This window comes from Leuciscus leuciscus (assembly GCF_965113295.1).
Source record: "Leuciscus leuciscus genome assembly, chromosome: 22".
Lineage (NCBI taxonomy): Eukaryota > Metazoa > Chordata > Actinopteri > Cypriniformes > Leuciscidae > Leuciscus > Leuciscus leuciscus.
The window spans coordinates 12,140,185-12,167,395 of NC_138746.1; the positions used below are offsets into that span (position 1 = coordinate 12,140,185).

The 27,211-nt window shown below is 37.2% G+C and overlaps 1 protein-coding gene and 1 long non-coding RNA gene across 2 annotated transcripts in view; both read right to left on the minus strand.

The window, feature by feature from the left end:
- LOC309486747 overlaps positions 1–27,211 on the minus strand; it is a 251,941-nt gene that overhangs the window by 149,206 nt on the left and 75,524 nt on the right. The window lies entirely within an intron of this gene.
- On the minus strand, positions 64–17,657 carry LOC309486706 (rap1 GTPase-GDP dissociation stimulator 1). Its single transcript, XM_082154091.1, has 14 exons — positions 17,137–17,657; positions 15,881–15,985; positions 14,282–14,404; positions 12,794–12,919; positions 11,934–12,062; positions 11,116–11,241; positions 10,801–10,944; positions 10,230–10,361; positions 9,980–10,114; positions 9,541–9,666; positions 7,874–8,013; positions 7,668–7,794; positions 4,955–5,083; positions 64–1,640 (listed from the first exon to the last, which is right to left on the minus strand). The coding sequence occupies exons 1-14, from the start codon at positions 17,147–17,149 to the stop codon at positions 1,513–1,515; spliced, it is 1,683 nt and encodes a 560-aa protein (XP_082010217.1). The 5' UTR covers positions 17,150–17,657; the 3' UTR covers positions 64–1,512.

Sequence of the window (27,211 nt, forward strand, 5' to 3'; positions counted from 1 at the left end):
ATTTGGGGTCCTTTTAATGACGGTGTTCATAAGTGGTTCACAAACAAGACAGTGACAAGAATAGAGTGATTGCATTTTTATTTTTAAACTTTCTACATCATCCTTTCATATATATATGTATGTATTAATAATCATGGTTGTTTCCTGTCTAAAGATCATTATATAAATAAAACCAGGCATTCTCTGCTGTATTTCCACTTTATTGCCAGAAGCAAGCTGTTCTGGTAAACCGTACACTTTACACACAAAAATAGTCTATTTATTTAAAAAGGTAATCAACACCCATTAGCGCAGCAGCTATGAAGGACGGATGGATATTGTGCTATATATCAAGCTGTGAAAAGCCTTGTGATCTTCAGTGCTGCATGAAGCCTTCTTGGCCACGTCGCAGCAACCTCACATATTCAGCTTGTTAAATCTGAAAAGTCTCACTTTGCCCTCAGGCCATTTGTTTCCGGGAAATATACAGGCCGCACACTCATAGACACAGTTCAAAACATTACTTCCTCTGACACAGTAGTCACCAAGATTGTTCTGTTTTGTCGATCTGACCCTGAACGAAACAGCGAGTTTTTAAGACATGGATACAAAGATACAAACACAACAGCATTTACACAACAGCATTTACACAACACTGCTAGAGGTATCAATGACGATTGCTTTTTATTTAGACTTGGGAAGCTCAAGAACTGTTCTTGATATGTTTCTGGCTATTGCTTTCATGATATGGAGATTCAGTTTTGTGCTCATGGCTATAGCTAGAAATAAATGATCAACATGATCAAAGAATCTGCATTAAAAAGCCCTACACAAGAAAACTTAAATAGTAAGGCCAGCTATGATATGAAAATAGACATTACAACCCGAGACATACTATTTTCTAACAATTTTTTTTTCATTCCACATTTTATAACTTGATGAAACATAAATCAGCTGTTAACATACTCTGATAGAAGAAACCACAAGACAAGTATAACACTACTCATATAAACAGCAGTTTAGTACATTGGTATGCAACATAAAATTATATGTTTGTTATTAATTCATTTCCATGGACAGACAGCAAGCTCATAGATAGATACAGCTGCTTTGCTAGATCTAGTGATCTTACAATAGAGTCCATGGCGAATATAATTGCATGTTTGTATGCAGATATTAACCAAGTTATTTTCCACTGAACACTCCTCATAAATTTAAAGAGTTGTTTCTGTTTCTTGTTTAGTAGGGCAGAAGGTTCATTACCGATGTCTGATGGATAGTCTGTCTCCCAAGTGTTCCTGTCCCTGGGATAGCTGACAACAAATGACATAAATCATGGACAAATTGACTTCTTCCTACTTTAGATGATTAAATCGCACCACCTTTCTCCAAAGTGGCTGGGGTAAACTTATATTGCTTTGGTCTGAATATATGCCAAGCTAGTTGGGAGTAACTTTTTTTGTTTTACTGTCCTTATGGGGATGAACTGTCTGAAACAATCCCCACAAGGATGACTATGCAAGACGTGTTAGTCTAGGCAGTTTCAGAAAGAACAGCCATCACCGTGTCGGCCTGCTTAGCCAGCTTTGTGCTGGTGTGAGTGGACAGTTTGGACAGGGTATCCCTCAGGTTTAAAGATGTTATCTGCTCCCTTAACATGCCTGTACGAGAGAAAGAGAAGGCAAATGATGAGAAAAGGTAAATAGAAAGATATAGTTTAGTTCAAAACAAGGGCTTTCTATATTGTATATGCCTGTTGTTATACCCAATGAAAACATCAGTTAGGTAGACACGTAAGTACCTAAGAGTAATGAGAGATAACAAGGTATCTTGGAAGGACCATATAGACAGTATATGTAAAAAGACAATGTGGAGAATATATGTGGAGCCGTCTCAGGTCTTTTGGAGCGAGAAAACAGATTATTTTATTATGTCTGTGATTACGAGTGCCTTACAGTATTGTAATTCCATATGGTATCAGGTATCAGCCTGTCTGTTAGTTTAAAAACAAAGCTGTTGAATCAATTAAAACGACATCTTTTTCTCGTAATAACGAGATCTTATGTCGTTAAAATGACATCTTTTTCTCGTAATAACGAGATGTTATGTCGTTAAAACGACATCTTTTTTTTGCCCTTATAAGGACATGTGTAGTCATGTACAAAATATGCCTTTATCCACATAAAATTGACAGCCTATCGCGCCTTTATCACACGTTCAAAAAGCTTAAGCAAATAGTAGCAGCCCCCAATCATGCAAAATTAATCAATGAGGCCCTTTTTTGAAAATATATTTTAAATAGGCCTATACGTTTTTTTATATATATTATATATAAGATTTATTTTTGTTAATAAGCTATATCTTCATTCATTACCTAGAGATATAAGTAGTCAAAACACAACAGAACATTTTACAAAATTGTGTTCTTATTTTGATTAATTAACGAAATGTCAATCTTCGTCTTTATAACAGAAGATACAATACAATACAAAAATCTTCAAGATGTATAACGGATTGTCACCTTATAAACAGTCCTTTTTTTAATGGAATAATACACCCTTATAATAAAGAAAAAGCTTCAGTGATAAAGAATATGAACGCAATGCATTTAATTATACGTTAAGCGTTTTCCTTCCATAGAAACCCTTTATTATAAAGAAAATAGGTGGCTCTTAACGTGTCTTTCTATGGGAGGATGGCACAGCAAATATTCAATGCATGCAATGCAAATATTCAATGGTATTCAATGCAAAACAAAAATGAAAAATACAAATAGCCAATAAAATAAACAAATTATTGTGGCATTAATTAGCCCATAAACAATATTTATTTTAAAGCCTAAACGAATTTGTTTAAAGAAAAACACTAGCGAAGGGCGTTTATCTGTATAGGCTAAGTGTTTCAGCCGCCCTTTTCAAACTGGCACAAACGCGCACTATGACATGGATGAAGGCGCCGGTGCCATCACTCGCATTTTCCTATCAACAGTGGAAACAACTTAAAATACTCCATCATTTCTGGTCATACAGAAAATAATAATACATCAGTCACAACTACTTTTATTTGTGTAAACTCACAACAACAAGAAAACGGTGTGCTTTTGTAAAATAAAAGAAAACGAACAGGGCGCGCTTTCATGATCTCTGTGAATTGGAGCGCGCCTCAAAAATGAACTGAAAAACAGTGTATAGACAAGCCTCACAGACATGAGAAATATAACTATAAAGTTTATACAAAAAATGTCCACCAACGAAAAAAAATCCAATCGAAAGCAAATACGGTACCATCTGATTATGTAATCCTGTCCGTATGAAAGGCGCATCTAGGCTATACATTACAGCGGAGATGTATGGAGATATGTATGCAGGCATACACTGATTTAGGAAAGACTAGTTCATTAATAAACAATTAAAATGATTAGTTATTTTTTTCAGATACATTTATTATATCATTAGCCTATTTTTGCCGGCGCTTTGCGGCAAGTTTTATGCATGCGCTTGAGCGCGGAATATAGACTACAGTCTACATGCACTCAGGATTGAATATAAACGTGCGATTAGTCCTAATTGCTTAAATGAATGACTACTAGTCTAGAAAAATCCTTTAGTCTATGGCAACTCTAATCAATAGCCTACATTTAATATTTGACATTATTTCATTAGTAATTAATATCCAGCACTTCACATTTAATTAGTTGAGTTAGCATAATTAATGAACTAATAAAATAATAAAATAAAATTTACATTAAGATACTAACCATATATTTCTATATAGCATTGCTTATTCCACCACACAAAGGACTGTTTATAAGGTGACAATCCATTATACATGTGAAGATTGTAGGCTGTATCTTGAAGATTTTTGTATTGTATTGTATCTTCTGTTATAAAGACAAAGATTGACATTTCGTTAATTAAAGTAACAAAATAAGAACACAATGTTGTAACATTTTCTGTTGTGTTTTGGCTACTTATATCTCTAGGTAATGAATGGAGATATAGCCTATTAACAAAAATAAATCTTATATATTATATATATATATATATATATATATAAAAACTTATAGGCCTATTTAAAATATATTTTCAAAAAAGGGCCTCATTGATTAATTTTGCATGATTGGGGGCTGCTACTATTTGCTTAAGCTTTTTGAACGTGTGATAAAGGCGCGATAGGCTGTCAATTTTATGTGGATAAAGGCATATTTTGTACATGACTACACATGTCCTTATAAGGGCATAAAAAAGATGTCGTTTTAACGACATAACATCTCGTTATTACGAGAAAAATATGTCGTTTTAACGACATAAGATCTCGTTATTACGAGAAAAAGATGTCGTTTTAACGACATAAGATCTCGTTATTACGAGAAAAGATGTCGTTAAAACGACATAAGATCTCGTTATTACGACATAATTGAGGGGAAAAATAATATGTATGTGGCAGCAATGCGTCACCGTACCATATATACAAATTCAGTGGCAAATTCATCCGCCTGACGGAGAAAATCGCATTTGGGTTATTTTTGGGCAACTTTTGATTGGCCACTTGGCTCCTTTTATTGCACAGACCTGGCAACCCAGAGGTTAGCTAATAATATTGTCTTGGAACAAAATCATGTACTGCATAATGAATTTGTATTCTTACCATCTATCGGCAGTATACGTTTTTGAGATATTATCAAGTCAGACTAAAGCATTCTTTTTAACATCAAGCTGTATTGAAACTGAATAAGGTAGATAAGAAATCAAATTACACTAATAATAGCTCTTTGTCTCTTACGTGTCTCTTTGTCATGTTGTTTCTATGAGATTGTATTGTTGATTGTACTGTATTGTATTGTTGACTGGTGATTGTCAGGGTTTGGGGATTTATGGGTAATGATTGTGAATGAGTATATTGTCATGCAAGAAAAATTTCCATCCATCCATCAATATTTGCCCTTTCCATAGTGTGTTCATTTTGCGGTACTGACTGGAGTTGGCTAGGCTGCAAATGAGGCCTAAAGCACTGAATTTGACCTCCACAGCCACAACAGGGTCATCTAGCATCTTCTGCAAGGTGGGAAGGAGATCTGCATCCAGAAATGGTTCTTGGACTGCCTCTGCACAGAAGAGAAAGTGGCACGCGTATACCAAGATTAGAGATGGGATGTATGAGAAGGAGTAACGCATTACAAAAGTAATGCCATTACAGTAATAAACCGTTACAGTACCGTTTACAATCTCAGTAACTTATGTTACAACAACGCATTTTCACCCAAAATTAGGTGGTGTTATTATTTTTTTTTTAAGAATTTACCAACACTGCGAGACATTCCAGCACCAGATAATTTTTTTTTTATTCGATGGTTGAGATGACTGCAGAGACATACTCCCATTATTTTTAGTTAGTCAGAGAAAAGAACAAGAACATAATAGTCAAGTGCAATATATATGCAACACCAATGGAACTCTCTACATCGAGAAAGTAACTTGAAGAAACAACTGGACCAGTGCCACGCTAACACTAAACTAACCGAGAGAGCTGCAGGGTCGGAGAAGAGAAAGAATGAGGCGGACGAGAGCGGGGGGCAAGACAAAGCAACAGAAATGAATTTTCTCTCAGTCTGCCATGCTACTTGAACCCCGAGAAGTGAAGAGACTTGTAGTGGAAGATATGCATGCCAGGTTTGTGCTGTGAACTTTAAAAGAATAGAAACGAAACGAAAAAGAGGTTGTGCGTCTTTCCATGTCATTAGGCTAAAGGTTGCATTATAGTGGGCTCTAGCTCAATTGTGTTTGGTATCTCTACCATAATTTATCAGACTTTGATTGCTTGTCTACTTTTGTGATTCTGACAGTGGTTGTTACTCATTGTTTTGTGCCATAAGCCTTCACTGTGCCTATTATATTATGGGCCAGATTTACTAAACAGGGCAAATTAGTGTGAGAGCGCAATTCCAAAAAAGCGCCGATTGGAGTGGAAAGTTTAGTGCGTGATCTACTGACGACGTGCAAATTATTTTAGCAACCGTATCATTTCCATAATGACCAACGCAATCTACCAAGAGCAGCGCAAATTAGCGTCTGATTTAAGACATGCATTTTTTGGATGGTAAATAATGGTGCAAATACCAGTAAATTGACTAGCTTAAACCTTGCATGATTCATTTAAAGTCCCCCTGTGGTGAAAATCAAGCTTTTAATGTTGTTTTATGTCTATGTGGTGTTTTTAATATGCTTTAAGACAAACCATGTACAAATGCATAAGTCAACACCATTGCTGAGTATTTTCCCCTTAAAACTGCAGTGAACCACAGTCTCAAACCGTCGTCACAAACTACCTTCACGTCACGTAACCAATCACGTCAACGTGTGATCATCAACAAGTGGATCTCTGAGCTGGTGTGAGTGAGTGGAGGCGGGGCTAATGTGCATATTTATAGAACCGCATATAATAAATGAGGCAAGGGTGGAGAGTTACATTCAAGCAATTTTAAGGCATGAAGAATGTTTTTTCAAGGATAAAAAAAAAAAAAAGTCCTTTTGGTGATCAAAGATGAGTTTTAAGGGATAAAATGATTGACTACAGAGGGACTTCAAATACTCTCCTACAAATGCATATGCATTAATGTCAGCTGCAAAAATAACTATGTCCACGCCTTTTCAGCGCAAATTATTTACTGCGTGTCTTAAGTAAATCCTGACCGTAGCTTTTTAAGGCCAAAAGAGGGTTTGCGCTGGCGCAAGCTGTTAGTAAATCTGGCCCTATGTAGTTAGTAGGCTTGTGGCCTACACTATCATTATACTATACCACATCGCCCTCCACTGGATGTATAATGAGCAGCAATAAACTACATTTTAGCATTTCAGAATGCCTAGTCATATTTCTGTGGTTATTTTGGTGAAAGTAACTTAAAAGCCACGCAAAAGTAGTGTACGCAATTCAGAGACTGTAAAATTGTAATGTAACTAATTACTTTCAAATGATAATAACTAGTACATATATATATATATATATATATATATATATATATATATAATATATTACATTTTGGAAGTAACTTTCCCAGCACCATGTATGAGGGCACTACATAATTCAAAGAGTTCAGTGACGAACATACAAGCACAAAGGCCAATTCACACTGCACAGACAGATGCCGACCAACGTACACCATGGCAATGATTACAGTCAATCACTTCTCAGACATCCCACAACCCGACAAAAGGCAATTCAACATGTTCAATTGGCAAAAACAAGTGGAGAACAAAGCCAACAGACACCAAAAGGGGTAACACACTTTATCAGGTTTTGTAAGATCAGTTTATGTTGCAGTCTGTCGGTGCAGAGTGAAATGGCCTAAGACTGGCAAGACCTGTTCACACATTAGGTTGATAACTATAAAGATAAAGATAAAGTTTAAAAAATCATTCTAAATTTAAAAGAATAGCAAAGCCCAAACCACAACTATAATGATATCGCAGGACTCTGTGTCACATTTTTTAGAACGATTTTTATATTTCAGTATAAGTGTGGAATGTTGGACACTTCATGCACTCAACTGTCGCAGCTTTCCTTTAGTAGTGGGAGGGAGAAGGGCTATTAGACACAAATAACCTCTTAAAATTGATACACTAGTGTGAATAGTGCATAGTATAAAGTGTATATTGTATAATATGTCTTATGGGACACAACCATAGTCTCACCAATGTCTATTGCAGAGGCAATGGCCAAAGCAACTAAAGCCTCATTCTGCATGATGACGTGCTCACTGGTTGCCATTGAGATTAGATGTTGGACTCCATCTGCTTTAATGACAGTTTGGATGACTTCCTTTAAAGACAAGAGAGGGTTACATTTTAGACAGCCATAATGACAGCAGTTACACATATTGTGTGTGTCTAAAACTCACAGGGTTTCGGCTGTGTCTTATGAGAGCTGCTAAAAGGCGATTGGCCTCCCCTCTGACACCGGCGTGATCTTTAGCCTCGCACCACTCCATGACTCGTGCTAACAAAGCTGTATCCTTCCCTAAAACTGAAGCTGCTTCTTCTACGAAATGGGAAAAAAAAGTACAGTAGAAATGAAGAGAGAAAACATTTAATGAGACATTTGACTGTCATTTATCTGTTGATACATTTAATGAGACATTACAAATGTCAAAGAGATACCGTGGCAGCACTTTAAGGTTTGTTTACCTCTGTATTTAGTTACTCAGTTCACTTTTGTCAAGGGAAATAATCACTGGAGTGCAGACAATAATTTAGTGTGTCAAAGCCCTTGCAGGCCTATTGTCTGCATACTGAGGTGTCTAAGGGCTCCCTCTAAAATAACACACTTTACTGAAGGGCTGGAAATTACAGCCTCTATGTTCCCTACATTTGAACAACAGTTTAAAGTTGTAAGGAGAAATGTTAATTCATCAGCCATTATAGTCATTTGACAGGTAATTGTATAGTTTAACAAATCTTTTGTCTAAAAATTACAACCTGTCGTTTGTCATGTCCTCCTTTTCAACGGCCAAATTAATGTACTTTTTTACTACCACCAGGACTGTCACACTTATTCAATTTTTTCATTGTATGCATGTTAGAGTAATTTTTTTAATTACTTTTTAAATTTAAAGAGTAAAAAGTGACATTGCATTCAATATATTTTATCAGTTCATGCATTACCCGGGAATCAAACCCATGACTTTTGCGATGCTAGTACTAACCAACTAACAGGGAACGTTCTCAGAACTTTGTCTAAAGTTCTGGCAAGGTTCTCTCAGTGTTTTGAACAAACATTATTCCAGTAATGTTAATAGAACGTTTGTTCAAAAATATATGGTCTTTAAAGGGATACTTCACCGATTAGCATTAAGCTTTGTATCAGTAGAAACCCGGTAGTATTTTCGAATGACCGTGCTTCCCTCCCTCATATCCCCCTGAGACGAGAGATTCCTGTATTGTGTGTCTGGAAAAAACCCTCTGATGACGCAAACATCGCCATTTTGCGTCAACGGAGGCTTTTTTGGCCAGAGGCTAAAAACTACAGCCAGTAGTAGGAGCTAGTTCCACATGTTTTCAACCCGCCCATAGAGGGTGGGATCTCACGATAAAACAGCGTCTTTTCAGTTTCGAGTCAACTAGTAGCCTAGTTGTGTAATTTCTTCCAATACTGCCCTCTGTAACCGGTAGGCGTGGCTTGGGAATGGCCTCGTAGGGCAGCATAGCAAGTGGATTCTGGGAGTGGTTGTCTTTTATCCACATTAGCCACAAAAAAAAAATCTGTCTTTTCTCAGTCTAGAAGGCACCAACTTCTAAATTAATTTCACATTTCTACTACATAAATGACCCAATTTAAAAACACATTCATCTTTCCAGCGGTGAAATATCCCTTTAATAATAGACAAAGGGGAACTGGAGTGCTGCTGGTATCCCTTGTATCCTCTGGTGCTCGTGGAAGGGTTAAATGTTTATAAAAAAGAATTGGGAAAAAATCCAGGTCCAGGTCCAAAATCCTACTGATTTTTTTCCAATTCTTTTTTATCCCTTTAATAATGTTCTCAAAATATTATTTTTCTTGACCCGTTACCTTGGCCGTCAACCATCATGCGCAAAGTGCCCAGCAGTTTGAACTGGACTGGGGGCATGTCAGAGCGCAGAAGAGTCCTGATCCTTTCCGTGACTCCATCCTCCAACATACGCACCTTATTGGAGGCTACATCAGGGAAATAGAGAGAGTAAGACTACAGAGCAAAGCTGAAACTAAAAATGATTGAGGTAGCTGGTTATGGCAAGACATACTTCCCCAATTGATTAATCACTGTACATTATGCCAATTGTTTTGCATTACAAGTTTATTACAAAACTTTGTTTAAATATGTAAATAAGCATTAAATAAAGCCAGGTTCAATTAGTTCATTAGTTAAAGGGTTTTGGATATCTTTATTCAGAAAATACTGTTAACAGCCAGAAAAAAGAAGGCAGTTTGATGATATTGAATTATATGGAAAAGAAGAGAACTGAAGAACCTGGAATGGCGAGATTTCTAAGTGCACTGAGGCCAGCGTGCTGCACAGATACATCTCCCTCTGTTACATGTTGCTCCAGCAGGTCCAGAATATGAGGAACAACTCCTAATTCCAACATCTTCACACAGTTGCTGTCTAAGAGCAAAAAAAAGAGGAAACCTTTCTTATAAATCTGATATACTTGAGAAAGTTGGAGTGATTCAGACAAAACCTTCACTAAAAAAAAAAATAACTATATTCATCTCCTTACCATTTCTGGCAAAGTTAGCAATGGCAAGAGCTCCTGACAACTGCAGCTCAGTGTTTGATGACTGCAGCCAGGAGAGAACATCCTGATACACCATCCCTGTCCCTTCCCCAAAACACTTCTGCATTGATTCATCTGTAATGGAAGACAGATGCTAGAAAAGGCCTATAAAATGTTGGATGCTGTATCTTTCATCCATCCATTTTGGTTAATAAAGCAAGCAATATAAAATAAAACCGAATCCTTCTTGCAAATTTATTGACATATTCATGAGACTCTGTTACTGGTGATGTGTAACTAATGTCTACAAGTGGATTAAAACTAAAATGTGAAAAGATATGAAGTTAGTGGTGGTAAGTACTATCTATATACTATTTTAGTTTCTTATTAATATTTTGAATGAGCTTTTATTTTTAGATTTTCGTTTATGTTTCATTTTAATTTTGGTAATGTTGTTTTAACATTTCTAATGTTCTAGTTTTTAGTTAAGCTTTATTCCAAGTCCAACAAACTACATTTTAACAGTTTTAGTTTATGATAACAACCCAAGTGGTGAAGTAATGGAGAGCCATACCTCCCAATAGAAGGGACACTATGAGGTTGGAAGCCACTTTGATGCTGCAGAGGTCATGTGTGTCAGAGCCACCCTGAAGAGTTCGAATCATTTCAGAGAGAGCCTCGGGCACGCCTGCTTCCACAAACTGCAGCTTCAGAGCATCTAAGAGACATGAACATGTGGTCACACAGGACACGCACAAGTACATTTTCCGTTCACTTCTAGACACAGTGACTGAGGAGCAAGATCATATTTCAACCAAAGTACTCAATACAATTAATGTTTTGTACAATCCAGGCTCATGTAAGGAACTGGTTTAAATATTCATCTCACCACTCTCTCCCAGTGACCCAAGAACCTCTAGTATGAGATGCCGGCGTTCAGCGTCTGGTGCCCGCTTCAACTGATATGTCAAAACCTCCGCAACACCCACTTCTGCCAGAGCCTCTCGTGCAGCATCTGAACACAGTGGCATACCTCAGAATGAATCACTAGATCTTGTATAGATACAAGAGATAGAATGAGAAAAAATACCTGAATATTTATGTAAAAAAGAGTAACTGAGAATGGGATGGCTATAAAAACAGTGTTATGGATGCACGATATATTGGTAGCATATTGGCATGCTCATTTTCCCTATTTTTACTTTTAAATGAACTTAGTTAAGTTAATCTTAAGTTAATATTAATAAAGTTAATAAACATAAATAAATGTAATAACACTTTAGGACATCTGAAAATGAATATCCATGTTATGATATATTTTTATGTTGTGATGCTTAAATTCACTTGTATTTTAGTTTTTTAAAGATTTATTTTTAGTTTATTCAAACAAAATAATATAGAATGTAAACATTGTTCATTTATCATTTATGCAACAAAAAAATAGATCATTATCATATACAAATGATAAATAATTATTATAATAATAATAACATTAAAATTATAAATTAAATAAATAAATACATAAATAAATAAATCACCCAGAATTTTAGGCCATGTGGTCTAATGGTTATGGGAAGAAAGAAAAAATCAGTATTGCCAGAATAAAAAAAAAACAGTGTATCCCTACCAAGTGTTACAATGTCCAGTCAGCCAGTGTTTTCATTATATATGATTTTAGAGCTTTCCTGCTCTCTATTTTTGTCTTACCCACATCAGCAAGGTTGCAGAGTGCCAGCAGGCAGACATTTACCAGCGGGTCATTCTCAGGATACTGCTGCATTATGGCCACCAGCCTAGGGATTACTCCATTCTCCACCAGCTGCATCTGCTGAGCAGCTGAGAGAGAGAGACATGGGGCGGATGGGTGAGTGGGCGCAAAGGGACAGACAGCCAAGAGAGGGATGGGCATTGAGAGCTATAGAAGATGTGAGAATAATCATGGAGAGAAGAGCACAGAGAATGAATGGTGGTTTATTTTATTATGAATGTGCGTAATGAAAGCTCTGCATGAATAGGTTGTCGCAAACCAAGCCTCAACAAAACAAGAGCAGAATATACATTATACCTAAAGCATCTTTTTAGCTAGCTACTTTTTGACTAATCACAAACTGCATAAACAACCTAAGGAACAGCAAGCAGCCTTTAGAATATGAAATTCAATATAGACCTGGACAGAAGTGCTGGTACTTTAGAAGAAACTTTCGTCTCAGCACAAAGGCAGAGAAAACTAGGCCAGGAGATGTTGACAAAACAGAAAGTCAATCCAAGGACTTAGAAAGGATCAAAGAATCACTCCACACTACACGTCTTAATACCAGACGCAGATCGCCGAGCCATAATATCAGGAGAACTACCGGTGAAACTCCAAATGAAACTATGTGGTAAGAAAACTGTGTTAGAACCGAAGCAAAGAAGCTGAATGGAACTGTGGGACAAATCGGAGACACATCAAGTCAAGGAGCTTCTCTGTCACTCCGAACGCACCGAACACTACCCTAACACTGAGCAGCACTACCCTCAAACAATCAAACGTTAATTCAGAGACATCCAGGAACAGTTTTACTCACCATTTTCAAAGCAGATCCGTCCAATTGCACGGCCCGTGTGCAGCAGCTGGTCCTGGTCTGTGCTTTTCAGTAAAGGGACTAATACGGTCACCAGACCTGCTTCAATACAGCGCTCTCTCACAGTAGCTAACACACACAAATGCACAAACGTCATGCTTTACATAATGGTGGAAACCTCACATTGCTTTCTATTGAACTTCTTATTCTATAAAGCTTAATATAATTACCTGAGTTGGAAATTATTTCAATCTTACCCATTACAAACAGCTTTTGGCATTAAAAAGAAAGGTTCCAAAAGGATTTTTTGGGGGGGGTTTTGCCAAAGAACCATTTTGGGATCCCCAAAGAACATTTCAGTGAACAGTTCTTAGAAGAGCCTTTCTTTTTTTCTTAGTGAAGAACAATTTGAAGAAAATGTTTCCACTATAAAGAATGTTTTGTCCAATATAAAGGTTCCGTGGATGTTAAAGCTAATTCATGGAAACACTGATGTTAATAAAGAATCTTTATTTTTAAGAGTGTGCATTTGAAAACAGACTTATTTGGTCCATCTATTGAGCTGTTTATATAAGTTTTATTGTCATTGTGCTGACATTTGGTTCATACATGGATGGACAAATACGAGGTTTTATCCACAGGAACTATGTGAACTCAAATGCTTATAATGACAGTAATTGATATTTGATAAGTAAATGATATTTGTAACTTTTTTGTAATAAAATGACAGACTTCTCTATCTTGCTAATGCTAATTTCATAGCTAGCGTTTTATGTACCTTAAATACAATTAAACAATATTTTCATTCTCGTTACATAATTTGACAAAATTGTGGCTTTGTGAGAAATAACACACAATAAAAATATTCAGTTCACAGTGACGTGAAAGGTAAAAATATTCACCGTAATTCACACAATGAATATTGAAATGGTTCATGTTTATTTCACTCTTTGTTTAGATTATCATAGTTTTTAATGGAATACATTTTATCTGGTCTGGGACAAAAGTAAAACCTATAATAAAATGGGTAATACTTTACAATAAGATCTCATTAGTAAATAGTAGTTATTACTTTGTTATGGATAACTAACTATAAGCAATACATTTTTACAGCTTTTATTAATCGTTGTTAGTGTTAGTTAATAAAAAATACAATTGTTCATTGTTTGTTTATGTTAGTGCATTAATGTTAACAGATACAACATTTGATTTTAATAATGTATTAGTAAATGTTGAAATTAACATTAACTAAGATTAATAAATGCTGTAGAAGTATTGTTTATCGTTAGTTCATGTTACCTAATGTAGCCAAATAACGTTGTCAAAGAAACCTTATTTTAAAGTGTTACCATAAATAAAAGGCATTTGAAAAGTAGTAATAAATGAAGAATAAAAAGCTCCAAAGAATGTGATGGCTAAAAGGCTGAAGTTGATGCAACACCCATGTAAGTAACAGACTATAAAATAATATATTATATAAATCTTATTTACCTTCTCTGGCCATCTCTGCCACCAGTAAGGTGACCTGAGAGGTGAGGGGACTCTTCTTCCTCAGGACTTGAGCCAGAATGGGCAGAACACCACTGGACACTATTTTATCTGCTGTTCCTTTCTCTGGGGATAGAAATAGATTTGATTATTTTCTTTGCATGTTTGTAATATCTATATAATGTCTAATACACACAAACATATGTTAGTTGGGTATATATAAATATGCGTGTGTGTTTATTTGGGTCATATACTTTACAGGTGTGTTTTCCATTTTTGTAGACTGGATATTGTCAGAGTTTATCTGTGTTTGGTTTGTCTCGCACATGTTTAGTTCCGTTTCCTGTGTTTCTGTTAGTTACCTTGGTTATTCATTGTTTAATCATCTTTTGCACATGATGTTCATTTGGTTAATTAGTTTGGTCTGTGCATTTTAGCCCAGTATTTCTTTCTGTTCATTGTTAGTTTTCATGGTGTGTATAGCGGTTGTTTTGTTCCATTGTGTTCTTAGTGTGTTGAGTTCTGTTTAATAAATACAATACTGCTGCAAATAGATCCTTTCTCACCTTTATTGCAACCAAACATGACAGATATCCCCATTGAATAAAACCAACTGAATATTTTAACAAAGCTTCCCGATTTTTTTACTGATGTCAAATCAATTTCAAACCACCCTTTTTTCTTGATTGCTCATCCTGTTGCTTCACTTTTTCTTTTATCTCCTCCCTCAGGTTTTGATCTGTGCACTCCAGTGATGCTCTGACAGCAAGGCTGAGTAATCCGTTCAAATTCACAGTAGTTGACAAGGATCTGCCCCGGAGACAGAGATGCTAACAGGAGAAAATCTGCCATTAAAGCATGTTCTCCTCAAAATATATATATACACAAGGGCCACGGTGGCAGGTCAAGCTGTCAGAGGAAGCCTAGCTGCCATGGTAACCTCTACTTTGTGTTCTTTTGCGGGGGCTGCTTTTCCATTTTTACATTTTAGCATTTGCGATCCGAAAGCACAAGGAATGTGCCAAGAAGGGCCAGCTGGTGCAAACTAATTTGTGAGAATGAGAAGAATATGGGGAGTGAAGTAGAGAAAAGAAGAGAAAGATTAATGAGATTAACCCTTTCTCTCCTTCGCCTTCCTTCTCTCCCTCTCTCAAATGTAAATGCGGATTACTTGTCTCCTACTTGTGCCCCAAATCTGCTAGCAGGAAGATAAGCTGACCCTCTGCTGCCCCCTACATTGGATTGTCTTCCCACACACACACACACACACACACACACACACACACACACACACACACACACACACATTACTTCAAGGAGGCAGAGGCAAATAGCAGCTCACAGCAGGATGAGTATGTAATGAGTGTGACGCTAAATGATGCCCTCACTCAGTAGGGCATCTGGCAAAAACACACATCACTTTCACATGTGATCATGGCTTTTTTTAGTCTCTTGTATGGATCATGTCATGTCACCAGGACTGGATGTTGCAATAGATATACATACAGATATGGATGAAAAGACGGATTTATGGAGTGATGGGCTGACAGATACACAGAGATTTATAAATAGTAGTTAATGAGCACATTGGTGTAAACTCACTCTTCTCTAATAGGAGGGTAAGCAGAACATCCAGATGAGGCTTCAGCTCCTCCTCCACCAGCTCTGTGCTCACAGTGATGGCTTTCAGGGCCTCGCTGAGAGATTCTGAAACATAATCATGAGTGTCACCACACCACGATCCCTACCGCACAACATTCCAAAATAACAAGCAGATTTAAGTGTCTCTGAGACATTTTTCATGATGATTCATAACCATCTGAGTTATATAGATATAGCTGAGTTTATCCATGCATTCAGTGAATTTCCCATGTACATTATCATACAAAATTATAATGAAGTAAACTAAATGTCTGTATAATGATATTAGGAATTTTTATGTAATTGGTTATTTATTTGTGCATGCACACATGCTTCATTTAAATTACCTTTAATGCTCACTTAAAAACACTAATAATTGAATAACACTGTTACATTAACTTGTAATAATAATAAACTGTATCATCAAAATTAAATGTAATTTTAGCTAAATTAATTATTAATTATACTGTACATCAAATCTTTACAAAAATGATGTGCATGGATACACTATTTAAATAAAATACACAGCAATGAATGAATGAAGATGCCTGTGAACAAACATGTCAGTGTGATTTAATTTCAATCTGCTGTGACATTCTTCACACTATAAACATTTGTATATATATGTGTGCCTATTATACCACTAATACATTAAAAGTCGAACACCATTTGCATTTGCACACTTTGATGATCACAGGAAGCAAACTGGGCCAGAAAGATAGAAACAGAGACGATTCTGTATCTCTCCTGTAAGTAATCACCCTGATAATCCCTGGTAAGCAGAGTGGAAATAGACACAGAGGAGGTCTATCATACCTTTCCCTTCCCCAAACTCCCTGTGATCCATTCATAGACACAATAGATATGTTCTGCGATATCAGCCCTCTCCATTATAGGTGTAAAGGGCAGGGATGGAAAGCAGCAGTGCGTATGAGAGCTGGGCGGGGTTGAGGATACCCTGGGGCTCTCATTAACTCTGGGTGTCTGGCTCCCAGCATGCCCTTATTTTAACACCCACACGCTGAGGATACACCTCTCAAACAATGGGGTTCGCCTCACCTGGAGGGTTAATCACAATTCGACTTCTCCTAACCTAAGAAAGTGTGACCTTTAGAGGCAGAAAGTGTGTGTGTTCAAAGTTAAACCTCATATTGTGGTTAAAAAACTTGCAGAATAACCAAAATAGGATTTACAGAGAAGAGATTTGAATCACTCACCTATGTCTGCCATGACCACGGGTCCTCTGAATCTCTCTCTGAGCCTCCGTGCGTGTCTCGGCGGCGTGTGGTTAGAGACAGCCCTCCTCAAGGCAGGATGGAAGGCTCCAGCCCTGAGAATGCCTGAAGTCAGTAAAGCAACCTAGCCTCTCCTCTGCTCGGCTCCTCACCCTTCCCGTTTGTGCTGTTCACACATGCGTATTCCTTCGGTCCCTCGCTGTCATTCGCTCCCTCACTTTCACTCGGTGCCTCTCAGTGACGCTGCATCCACTTTGGCTAATTCACATGCCCTATTATTTCAGTGTGTGTCTCTCTCTCGCCGATGCAATCCTCCCCGCCCCGGTCCTCGGCTCTCTGGCAGTATTCTTGCTGCCTCTCCCTCCCTCCCTCCTCATAATACACTCTAAATCCTAAAGCTGCTCAAAGCTCATCAGTTGACAATTAGCCCGAGGAAGACGCTGAGGCTAACACACAATTCTCATTGCACTGCAGTTCTACCTCTCCATCTTTGGATTTTATTGCAGAGCAAACGTGACATTTGAACACTGGGATCTGTTGCCCAGGGGGTCTGGCAGCTATTTATCAAAATATTAGTAAAGCTGTCTCAGTGGGGCAGACTCATTTAAAGGGACAGTTCACACACAAAAAAATGAATTTCCCTGGTCTAATGAAAGTGGATGGGGACCAGCCAGGGACTGCAATGCAGCTACAACCAAAAAAAAAAAAAAAAAAAAAGAAAGGGTGAGGGAGGGTAAATGATGTTCACACAGAGAACAATGTGTCCACACCAATGGACAATAATGTTATGTTTATTATAAGCACACTACAGTTATGTCGTCTGCTGCTTTAAATGCTTGAGTGCTTTAAAATTGGATGGATTCTGATTGGATGTCAGTCGTTTAGCAGCTGAAAAAAAAAATTGATTCCAATGATATGCTTCCTCAGTCACCATGATTTTGCCAAGTAAGACATGTTTCTGGATCAACATCTTTTGTTGATCCTAGAAAAACATTTCTGTCCAAAGAGTCCTAACCCTACCCACAACTTAGCCTTAAGAATGGTGTAGAAGCTCCTAACCCTTGTTGTAAGCCTAAACTTGAGATTAACTCTCAAATCTGATTGGTTGATTGAAACATTGTTCCAGGATCAACAAGGATGTTAATCCAGGACCATGTTCTACTTGGTGAAATTAAGTTCCCCATTGTTCCTCTGCGTCGTTATCATTAGTGATAATTCCATATTCTTATAATGATTAGAATTAAAGCTACACTAGTAACTTTTAAAAACTACAAGTTTCTTGAGGAGGAACATTGTTTTGGTAATTCCATGAGTTGTACTGATCTAAATTCTTTCATTTATGGATATGATGTAAACTCGCATGGACGAATTACAGAAGTATCCAGTAAAATCTCTAAAAAATAAATAATTGTTATAGGCTTGCTATAGTGATTTAAATAAAGGCAATAACATGTTTTTTTTTTTTATGTACTCATTTATTATTTATTTATTTTTATTTTTAAAAAAAAAGTAACAGTGTAGCTGTTTTAAAATGTTATTTATATTGTTTTATAGTTACCGTCCTTGATATGAACAGCCCTTACGTAAATTATGACAGAATATTCATTTTCTGGTAAACTGTCTCTTTAATTCTTGTCATGGACCTGTGAACTGTATGTGTGAGTGTTAATTGACAGTAATAAAATATTATTACAAAGGGAAATCACATCTGAATCAAATTAAAAGGGATGACCCTTAGGACAAATGACGCAAATGTTGCTACGACTACAAGGAGAGGGTTTACATTTAATTACGAAGCTTCAACCCAGCAGAATGAAAACAGATGTTCAATATTATCTGTGTTGAGAGACAGCAATAATATTCTATAAAGTTTTCTCTGTATATAACAATTATTTCCTTATTTTAATGTAGGCCCAACCGGCAGTGCTATGACTTGCATGGGAATGTAACATTAGAATAGCAAGCATCATCAGAGTGCAGCAACAACAACCATCAGAAAAAATTGTAATTTAGCAGTAATATAGAAACAAAGTAATACATAAAATCAAAATAACACATTAAAAACATAACAAAAACAAGTCTAATAGTCTGTTATGTTCCCTGGTACCCTGTTATGTTTTAGATGCCATAATACTTTGATTTGCATGTTAGTGAATGATTACCATATTCGTGGTGTACGCAAATTATATCATGCTCACATGTTCAATAACATGTTAGTTCCATAATGGTACTGTTAAATAAATGTTATGTATTTACTTAAAAATGTAAAAACCAAAACAGCCTGGCTATATTGTATCTTTTACATATGTGTGGCTGCACCTAAGTGTGTGCTTCAATTCAGACCAACAAAGACTCACAGAGTCATTTGTTCAGTCATTTCCATCTAATGGTTTGTAGCAGCAGGTGGCAGTATGAGGCCGTCATTCAGTTGAGAAGAAAATTTAGCTTTGGGGTTGATGGGTCTAAAAAGAATTGTTGACTCATTTTTATATATACAGTATATATATATATATATATATATATATATATAGAGAGAGAGAGAGAGAGAGAGAGAGAGAGAGAGAGGGAGGCTACTAAAACGAAACTGCAGGTTGTCATGAAGGTGATGATCACAATTATCCAGAGGGATGAGAAACTAATTTTGAATAGATAACTGGTTGGTTAAAATAAAGCAAAACTGAAGATTTTCAATATAATATACAAGCAATGTCACACGAGTAGCCGTGTGATATCTATCAGCTGAGAGTAGGCGGCTGCAGTGAGGGGAGGAGTGAAAAAAGTGCAGCCACCTGTCAGATCAAAGGCGGATATCACAGGATTCACAATCATGCACAACGTTGCTAATAAACTGGATATAATTTAAGTTCTGATGCTTTTATATGAAAATAAATATTATGAACAAGACATCCAAAGTAGCCTACTTAATTCCTTTCGAAAGATATGTTTATTAATAATTTTTACTTTAATGCTGCATCTTTTATATATGTTTTTTAGAAATATAACAACAATCACATAACCCATTGAGAGACCGCACGGCCAGAGAGTTTGGGAATATTCCAGTAGCACCTCAATGCAGTACACGAGATCCGGGGGGCGGAGTTGGATCCAGATATAAGGGGTGGAGATTGGTAGGTTTAGGGGTGGGTTTAGGGATTAAGGGGAGGAGATGGGTAGGTTTAGGGATCAGGGGGTGGAGATGGGTAGGTTTAGGTATATGTAAGGTGGATTTCATGTTCTGCAGTGAGGACCATCTCGAATATTCACACATAATTTGTACACTTATAAAAACACGATATCAGAGTTTTAAGATCAAACATTTTAAAGGAGAACAATCACTGTTGTTTAAACCAATGAGCCTTAAACTGTGTCGTCAGCAAATTCGTTTCTCATCGTGCTTTTGATCAGCGCAATCAAGGGAGTGCAACTGGGCCGACTGCAGAATCCGACACGGCCGCCTCGCCTTCACGAGAGTTTTTTTGGCACATGTCAGAATGACATCAGAGCAAGTTGGACAAATCTCTGACACATTTCTAACCGGCATGCATCTCGCGGTAATGACCGGTGATCGGTTCTGCTGAGATTTTTCTCATCTCAAGGAGCCTTCGGTGCTGCATCGGAAGCCGTTTTTGCATTCGGTTGAGATAATGGCAAATTACAGTCGCTGTTTACAAGAACTTCCAGCGGTTAACGTGAATGATGTTAACAATGTTGTGAGGTAGTTAGCTGTCACACCTAAGAGTAAGAAAGAGAAGGGCTTTAAATTATATATTTCGAGCTACATGGACAACTTTGAGGGTGAGTATTCTCTCATATCATATGAAATCCGACTAGCGAATCGGTTGCTAAAATCGTTGTCTCCGTTTATGAGAAAATGTATTTTATTTAAGTTTTGCCGCTTGGATACTTCACTATTGAAAGCGCAATGCGGAAGTAAAGACGCTGGCTGAGATTCTACCGGAAATACGTCAGCAGCGTTCGTGCATAGAGCGTATCGCGTTTATAGGCTACAACAGTTTGACGGCACATGTGTGTAAATTAAAAAGAAACAAATTGTGTCTTTTAAAAAAAACTATTTTGTGCGGAACTACTTTCTGACTTCCGCCACATATTCAAATTTCAAGTTGACAGTTGAGGCCAAGCCTCAGAGTCCGTTACTAATTCTAAAACGTAATTTTAGAACTAGCAACAAAGAAACGGTGACACAAAACAAAACGTTGCGCTTTTCTTAGCGTGTAAAATGGATAACTATATTGTATGGCGGAATACCATAGCAAGTGCTTGTATAAGCACTTCGACTTGGCGCAGTAATATCTTCACTAGAGGGAGCGGGGGCCGGTGAGAGGATTTTTCACGAGTGAAGATATTACTGCGCCGAAGTCGAAGTGCTTCCAAGCACATGCTATGGTATTCCGCCATACAATATAGTTATCCATTTTACACGCTTAGAAAAGCGCAACGTTTTGTTTTGTGTCACCGTCCTAGGTCGAGTTACACTACGCGAGTAACTGTATTTAAATAGGGAAAACGTGGAGATGTTTGGTAGCTTCTCTGCTTGGCCCATATTGAATGAACTGGACTAAGCTAAGTGCTAACAAAGTTTCGCCGCAAGACAGAGCGATTTAGTGCACGCACTGAGACGAGAGAGGTATGTATCAACTCGTTTTAGTTAAGGGAATAACATAGTTTAATATGAAAAAACGGTGAAGTATCCCTTTAAAAACATATCTGTTTTCTTTGGCTTTTGAATAGATCATGAAATGTTTGTTTTTTAAGCTGATAGAATGCATGATGTTGTTTAAATGTGTTTATTTTATTCTTGCTTGATCTGTAAAGCACTTTGGGTCAACTTCTGTTGTTTTTAAATGTGCTATAAAAATAAAGGTTGACTTGACTTGACTAAAAGCATCTGTGGGTGAGAGTCTGAACAAAGACTTGTGGGACATTGTCCTGCACTTCACAAATGATGAGTGGAAAGAGAATTTCAGAATGAAATGCTGATTCTATTCTGTGTGTGGATTGAGCTTAACCAGCATCAGTTTAAAGATTTATTTTTGGGCGTTTTACCTTTTATGTGGACCCCCCATGTAAACCCCCTTTGTAAACCCCCCCCCCCCCATGTTTCTTACAGAACAAGGTTATAATATTTACAAAACTGATGGAGGCTAGATGGTTCTGATAGCCTTGTGAAGTAAGCTGACATATGATTCTGTTGGGCTTCAGGTGACCTGATTTCAAGCCCTGGCTTGTGCGATTTTCCTGATCCCGTCCCCCATCTCTCTCTCTCTCCCACTTCTTTTCCTGTCTACATACTGTTCTGTCATGATAAAAGAAAAAAAATGCCAAAAAATCTTATCTTTAAACGGATACTGGTTAAGCTCCATCCAGACAGAGAACAGAATCAGAATCTTTTAAGCCACTACATCAACTTCTCTCACCATGGGGTTGGGGGAACGGATTCCGACGGCTGGATTTTTTGCCGTCGAATTATGTTCCCCCCCCATGCCTCTTACAAAATTACTTTCTAATATTTATCATACTGATGTTAGTTAAGCTCCATGGACACACAGGAAAGAATCGGCATCTTTTAAGTCACTACATCAACTTCTCTCATCATGGGGTTGGGGGAACGGATTCCGACAGCTGGATTGTTTGCCGTCAAAGTCTGTTCCCCCCATTTGTTTCTTACAGAATGAGGGTCTAATATTTACAAAACAGTTGCAGGCTAGATGGTGCTGATTGCCTTGTGGTAAGCAGGCTGACATTTGGTGCTGTTGGGCTTCGGGTGACCTGAGTTTGAGCCCTGTCTTGTGGGCTTTTCCTAATCCCAGTGAGACTTGCTGCATCTCAATTCGATACACCCTAAAAGTATGGAGGCCTACTCTTTTTGTGAAGAAAAAGTATATACTTTTGAGTGTGTAGCAAAAGAGTACACAAGCTTTGGGAGATACTATCACGGCATACAATTGCGTCTTTAACAGTTGCTCTCTATCGTATCCTGTCACATTAAACTGGCCTGTCAATCATCTTGTCACAGTTAAAATCCTCCACATTTCATTTCATTTTCTACCATATCGGAGAGAAATGCAGTAGCACGTTGATCTGCAGTCGCAGGTCTTTCATGCAGATAACTCTCCTCAAATTAATGCATAATGATGCATTTAAAAGTTCATGTTCAAACAGGTCTTTATAAAAGTCCACATTGTTATTGCAGATGAAATATAGATAACATTAAATAAATATTTTTTTTATCAGGTTAAACTTTGATTAGTCACTCAAACCTTTGTCTAAACCTCTCACCGTCGGGCCAGCATATCCGCCATGCTTTGTAGTTTAACACTTTTTACTCATGTTTGTAGTTTCCACTGCATTCAAGAGACCAACAGACATGACTGCGTCTCAGAGTACCTCGGTTCAACACAGAAAATGCTGCTTCTCACCAACTCCATCCCTGTATGTGCAGTGAGTTTAACGTGCATTTAGGGAACGCAATATGCACTATAGGTTTCCTTTATTTACAAGTTTGCATTTCGCACAATTTCCGACATTTCTGTGGACAGAAGCTTGCAGCTTTCACCAGAAATTTACATCTGAACTTTTGAAAGAGAAGAATTTTAGACATGAATATAAGCATTGTAACTTGCAGCATATAGGGCCTAATCAAATAATTATGTTGCAGATAATTAGGCCTATCAAATACTCTATACTCGAAGCCCTGTACTAAAATAAAACCAAATAAAAAAAAATAAAAAAAATAAAAATTGAATATTTAATCTGTTTGCATGTCCTCATGTGACCATGTGCAAATGTGTGTTGAATTATTGAAATATTAAAGGTATAGCGGAGGATCTTTCCAAATTTTAGATAAGACCCGCCCTCTCCACTTTTTGAAAAGTTTGATTGATTCACCAGAATGATTGACAATTAGGAGGACCAATAGTTTAGACTACCCACCAGGAAGTAAAACATCCTCCGCTATACCTTTAAGTTAAAATCTAAGCATTCGACTGACAAAAAAGTTTGGGAACCTCTGATCTAATTGAAGCTGAGGAAAGAAGCGGGTTACAAGAACTAGCACTCAGAGTTGTGTGTTTGTAGACTGAGAGAGAAAAAAAGCATGTCGATCGTCCCCTGGAGGAGAAAGAATGACGAGGCTGAGCTGTCCTTTGCCATAGAAAGCAGACAGAAGCAGAGAGAAAGAAAAATGAAAGAAAAATAAACGAGGCAATTTAATTTAAAAGTATAAAGGAACAACCGTCAGAGCCGAGCCATGACGTGTATTAGTGAATATCAAGCAAAAGCTTACAGCACCTGGTATTCCCAGGCGGTCTCCCAGTACTAACCAGGCCCGACCCTGCTTAGCTTCCGAGATCGGACGAGATCGGGTCATCGGGCGTGCTCAGGGTGGTATGGCCGTTAGCGAGAGTCTCATCCTATAGAGAGCTATTTAAAGAAGAGATACCGGGTCCGGGTCTCGGCCTGCATTCACACCACACGTCCCGGTTGCAGTTACAAGAACTTTTTTGTTCTCGATTCAATAAAAGCTGTCTCGACTTTAGATTATGTCGATTAATTCTAAAGCCACATTTAATATAATTTGACATTCCTTTACATATTATCTTTTCATCAGCTCACAAACTACCTGCAAGTCCCCCACTAACCCCCATTTGGGAAACCCTCAACTGAGCAAGCAATTAAGAAATGACAGAACAATCACAGCATTGTATGTCTAATCCCCATATTAATAAAAATAATAATCCGAATACTTTTGCCAATTATGTCTTCTCCATATACACATTTTTAAATAAAATCCACATGAGTATATCTGTGATCAATTTAACCACTTGTAGGCTAATACAATTTTTTTTATATTTTAGTTGTTGTGGTAACTTGCTTACTATTGGCCGCTGGATCGTACGTCAACGGCTCCGCCATATTGCGGAGGGCAACTTTCCAATATCTCTCATAACTTTCCCATATCTTACCATACCTCGGGAATTGAGAAAAATGCCTGCTTTTGTGTGCTGCTTGGGGCTGTACAAATCGCCGCACAACTGAAAACAGGTCTCGGGGAATTGCCTTTCACAAGCAAGACTGAACATTTGTTTCTGGTTGTATTTGGTCATTATATAATTAGTAATACTAACGTTACTTGGCCACGGGAGTCAGTCAGACTAAAATAGCTAGCGATTATTAATCGCTAGTCGCTAGTTAACTTAGCTGTGAAAGTTGAAACATGAGTTGACATGATTTATATTATAGTTTTAGCTAATATTATATGTTATATTATAAAGTAAATTTCCTGAGCTTGGGGCAAAAAGTCAAATATCACTATAAACATCCATTCTGACTATCACTTCTTGTGCTGTTCAACCACTATTGTAGCCTGGGAAAACCCAGACAACTTCCGGCAAATTTAGATTTGCTCTGCAAGTAGTCTGGCATAGAGCTCATTCAAGCCCATTTCTAATCCCTCGAAATCGCGGCACCAATCAGAAACGTTGAGGCGGGCTTTACACGATGACGATCGCTCTGATTGGTTTTAGGTCTATCCAATTGCGCAGGCCAGGCGCAGCAACTTTTAAATGCATTATTATATTAAAATTGCAAACACATGAGGACAGTCTCCATGAAAGACCCACTGGCATATGAACGTGCTACTACATTTCTCTCCGAAACGGTAGGAAATGAAATTAGACTTAATAGAGGATTTTAACTGTGACAAGATGATTGACAGGGCAGTTTAAGTGACAGGATGCACGCAACAGATCCGTCCGATAAAGATGACGAAGTAGTATGTCCCAAAGCTTGCCTACTTTTTTGCTACACATTCAAAAGTAAACACCTTTTCTTCACAAAAAGAGTACATACTTTTATTGCGTAGTGTAACTTAGGCGAATTGGGACGCAGCATATGACTTTACACGATGACGATCGCTCTGATTGGTTTTAGGTCTATCCAATTGCACCCAGAGGCATTTGAGCGATGTCCGTTGGTGACGTCCTTTTGGAAATGAGTTATTAATGAAGCTTTGCCAGACCATAACTCAGTTACTACTGAGAATGGTCTGGTTTTAACCAGGCTACCACTATTTGCCAGTTCAAGAACAAATCATCTCCAAAGGACAATATTGTGAATATTGACAGTATATAAAACCATTTAAAGTTTAGGGTCAGTTAGATTTTTTAAAAGACATTTTTATTCACCAGGAACACATTAAATTGATCAAAAGTGACAATGAAGGTATTTGTTTGTTATTTAAAATGACAAAAGATTTCTATTTTAAATAAATGCTGTTCCTTTGAACTTTCGATTCATTAAAGATTTCAAAAAATGAATCACAGTTTCCAAAAAAAATGTTAAGCAGCACAACTGTTAATGTTAATAACAAGAAATGTTTCTTGAGCAGCAAATCATCATATTAGAATGATTTCTAAAGACTGGAGTAATGGCTGTTGAAAATTCAGCTTTGCCATCACAGAATAAACTACATTTTAAAATACATTTAAAAAGAGAAGTTATTTTAAATTGTAATAATATTTCACAAAATTACTGTCTTTACTGTATTTTGATCAAATAAATGCAGCCTTGGTGAGCAGAAGAGACCTGTTTTAAAAACATTAAAACGTAGTAATGTATAGAAGTATAGAAATATATAGAAATATAGAAGAAAAAGTCAAAAAGTTCTTCCTCTAACAAAATTTACACAAACTAATACATTCCGACAACACTTAAGTTACCCACCACCAGACTATCATCATAGTAAATTAAAGCAATCATGTGGGGAACTCAATTACAGCCATCCTGGAACAGCTGACACCCCATTTACAGAAGTTTGTTATATTTACGTATATTATATTTAATGTCACATTTATAAACACATTTGCATCAACCTGCTATCTCTTCTCATAGTAATGGAAGTTCATGTAAAGTCTTACATATTACAGGCTATTGGCCATAATGATATCCAATAGCAATAATTAAATAATTCATTAAAACAAATAAATAATTCCAATCACTGATACTATACCGTGAAGGAACAAAGTCAAAAGATGCATGA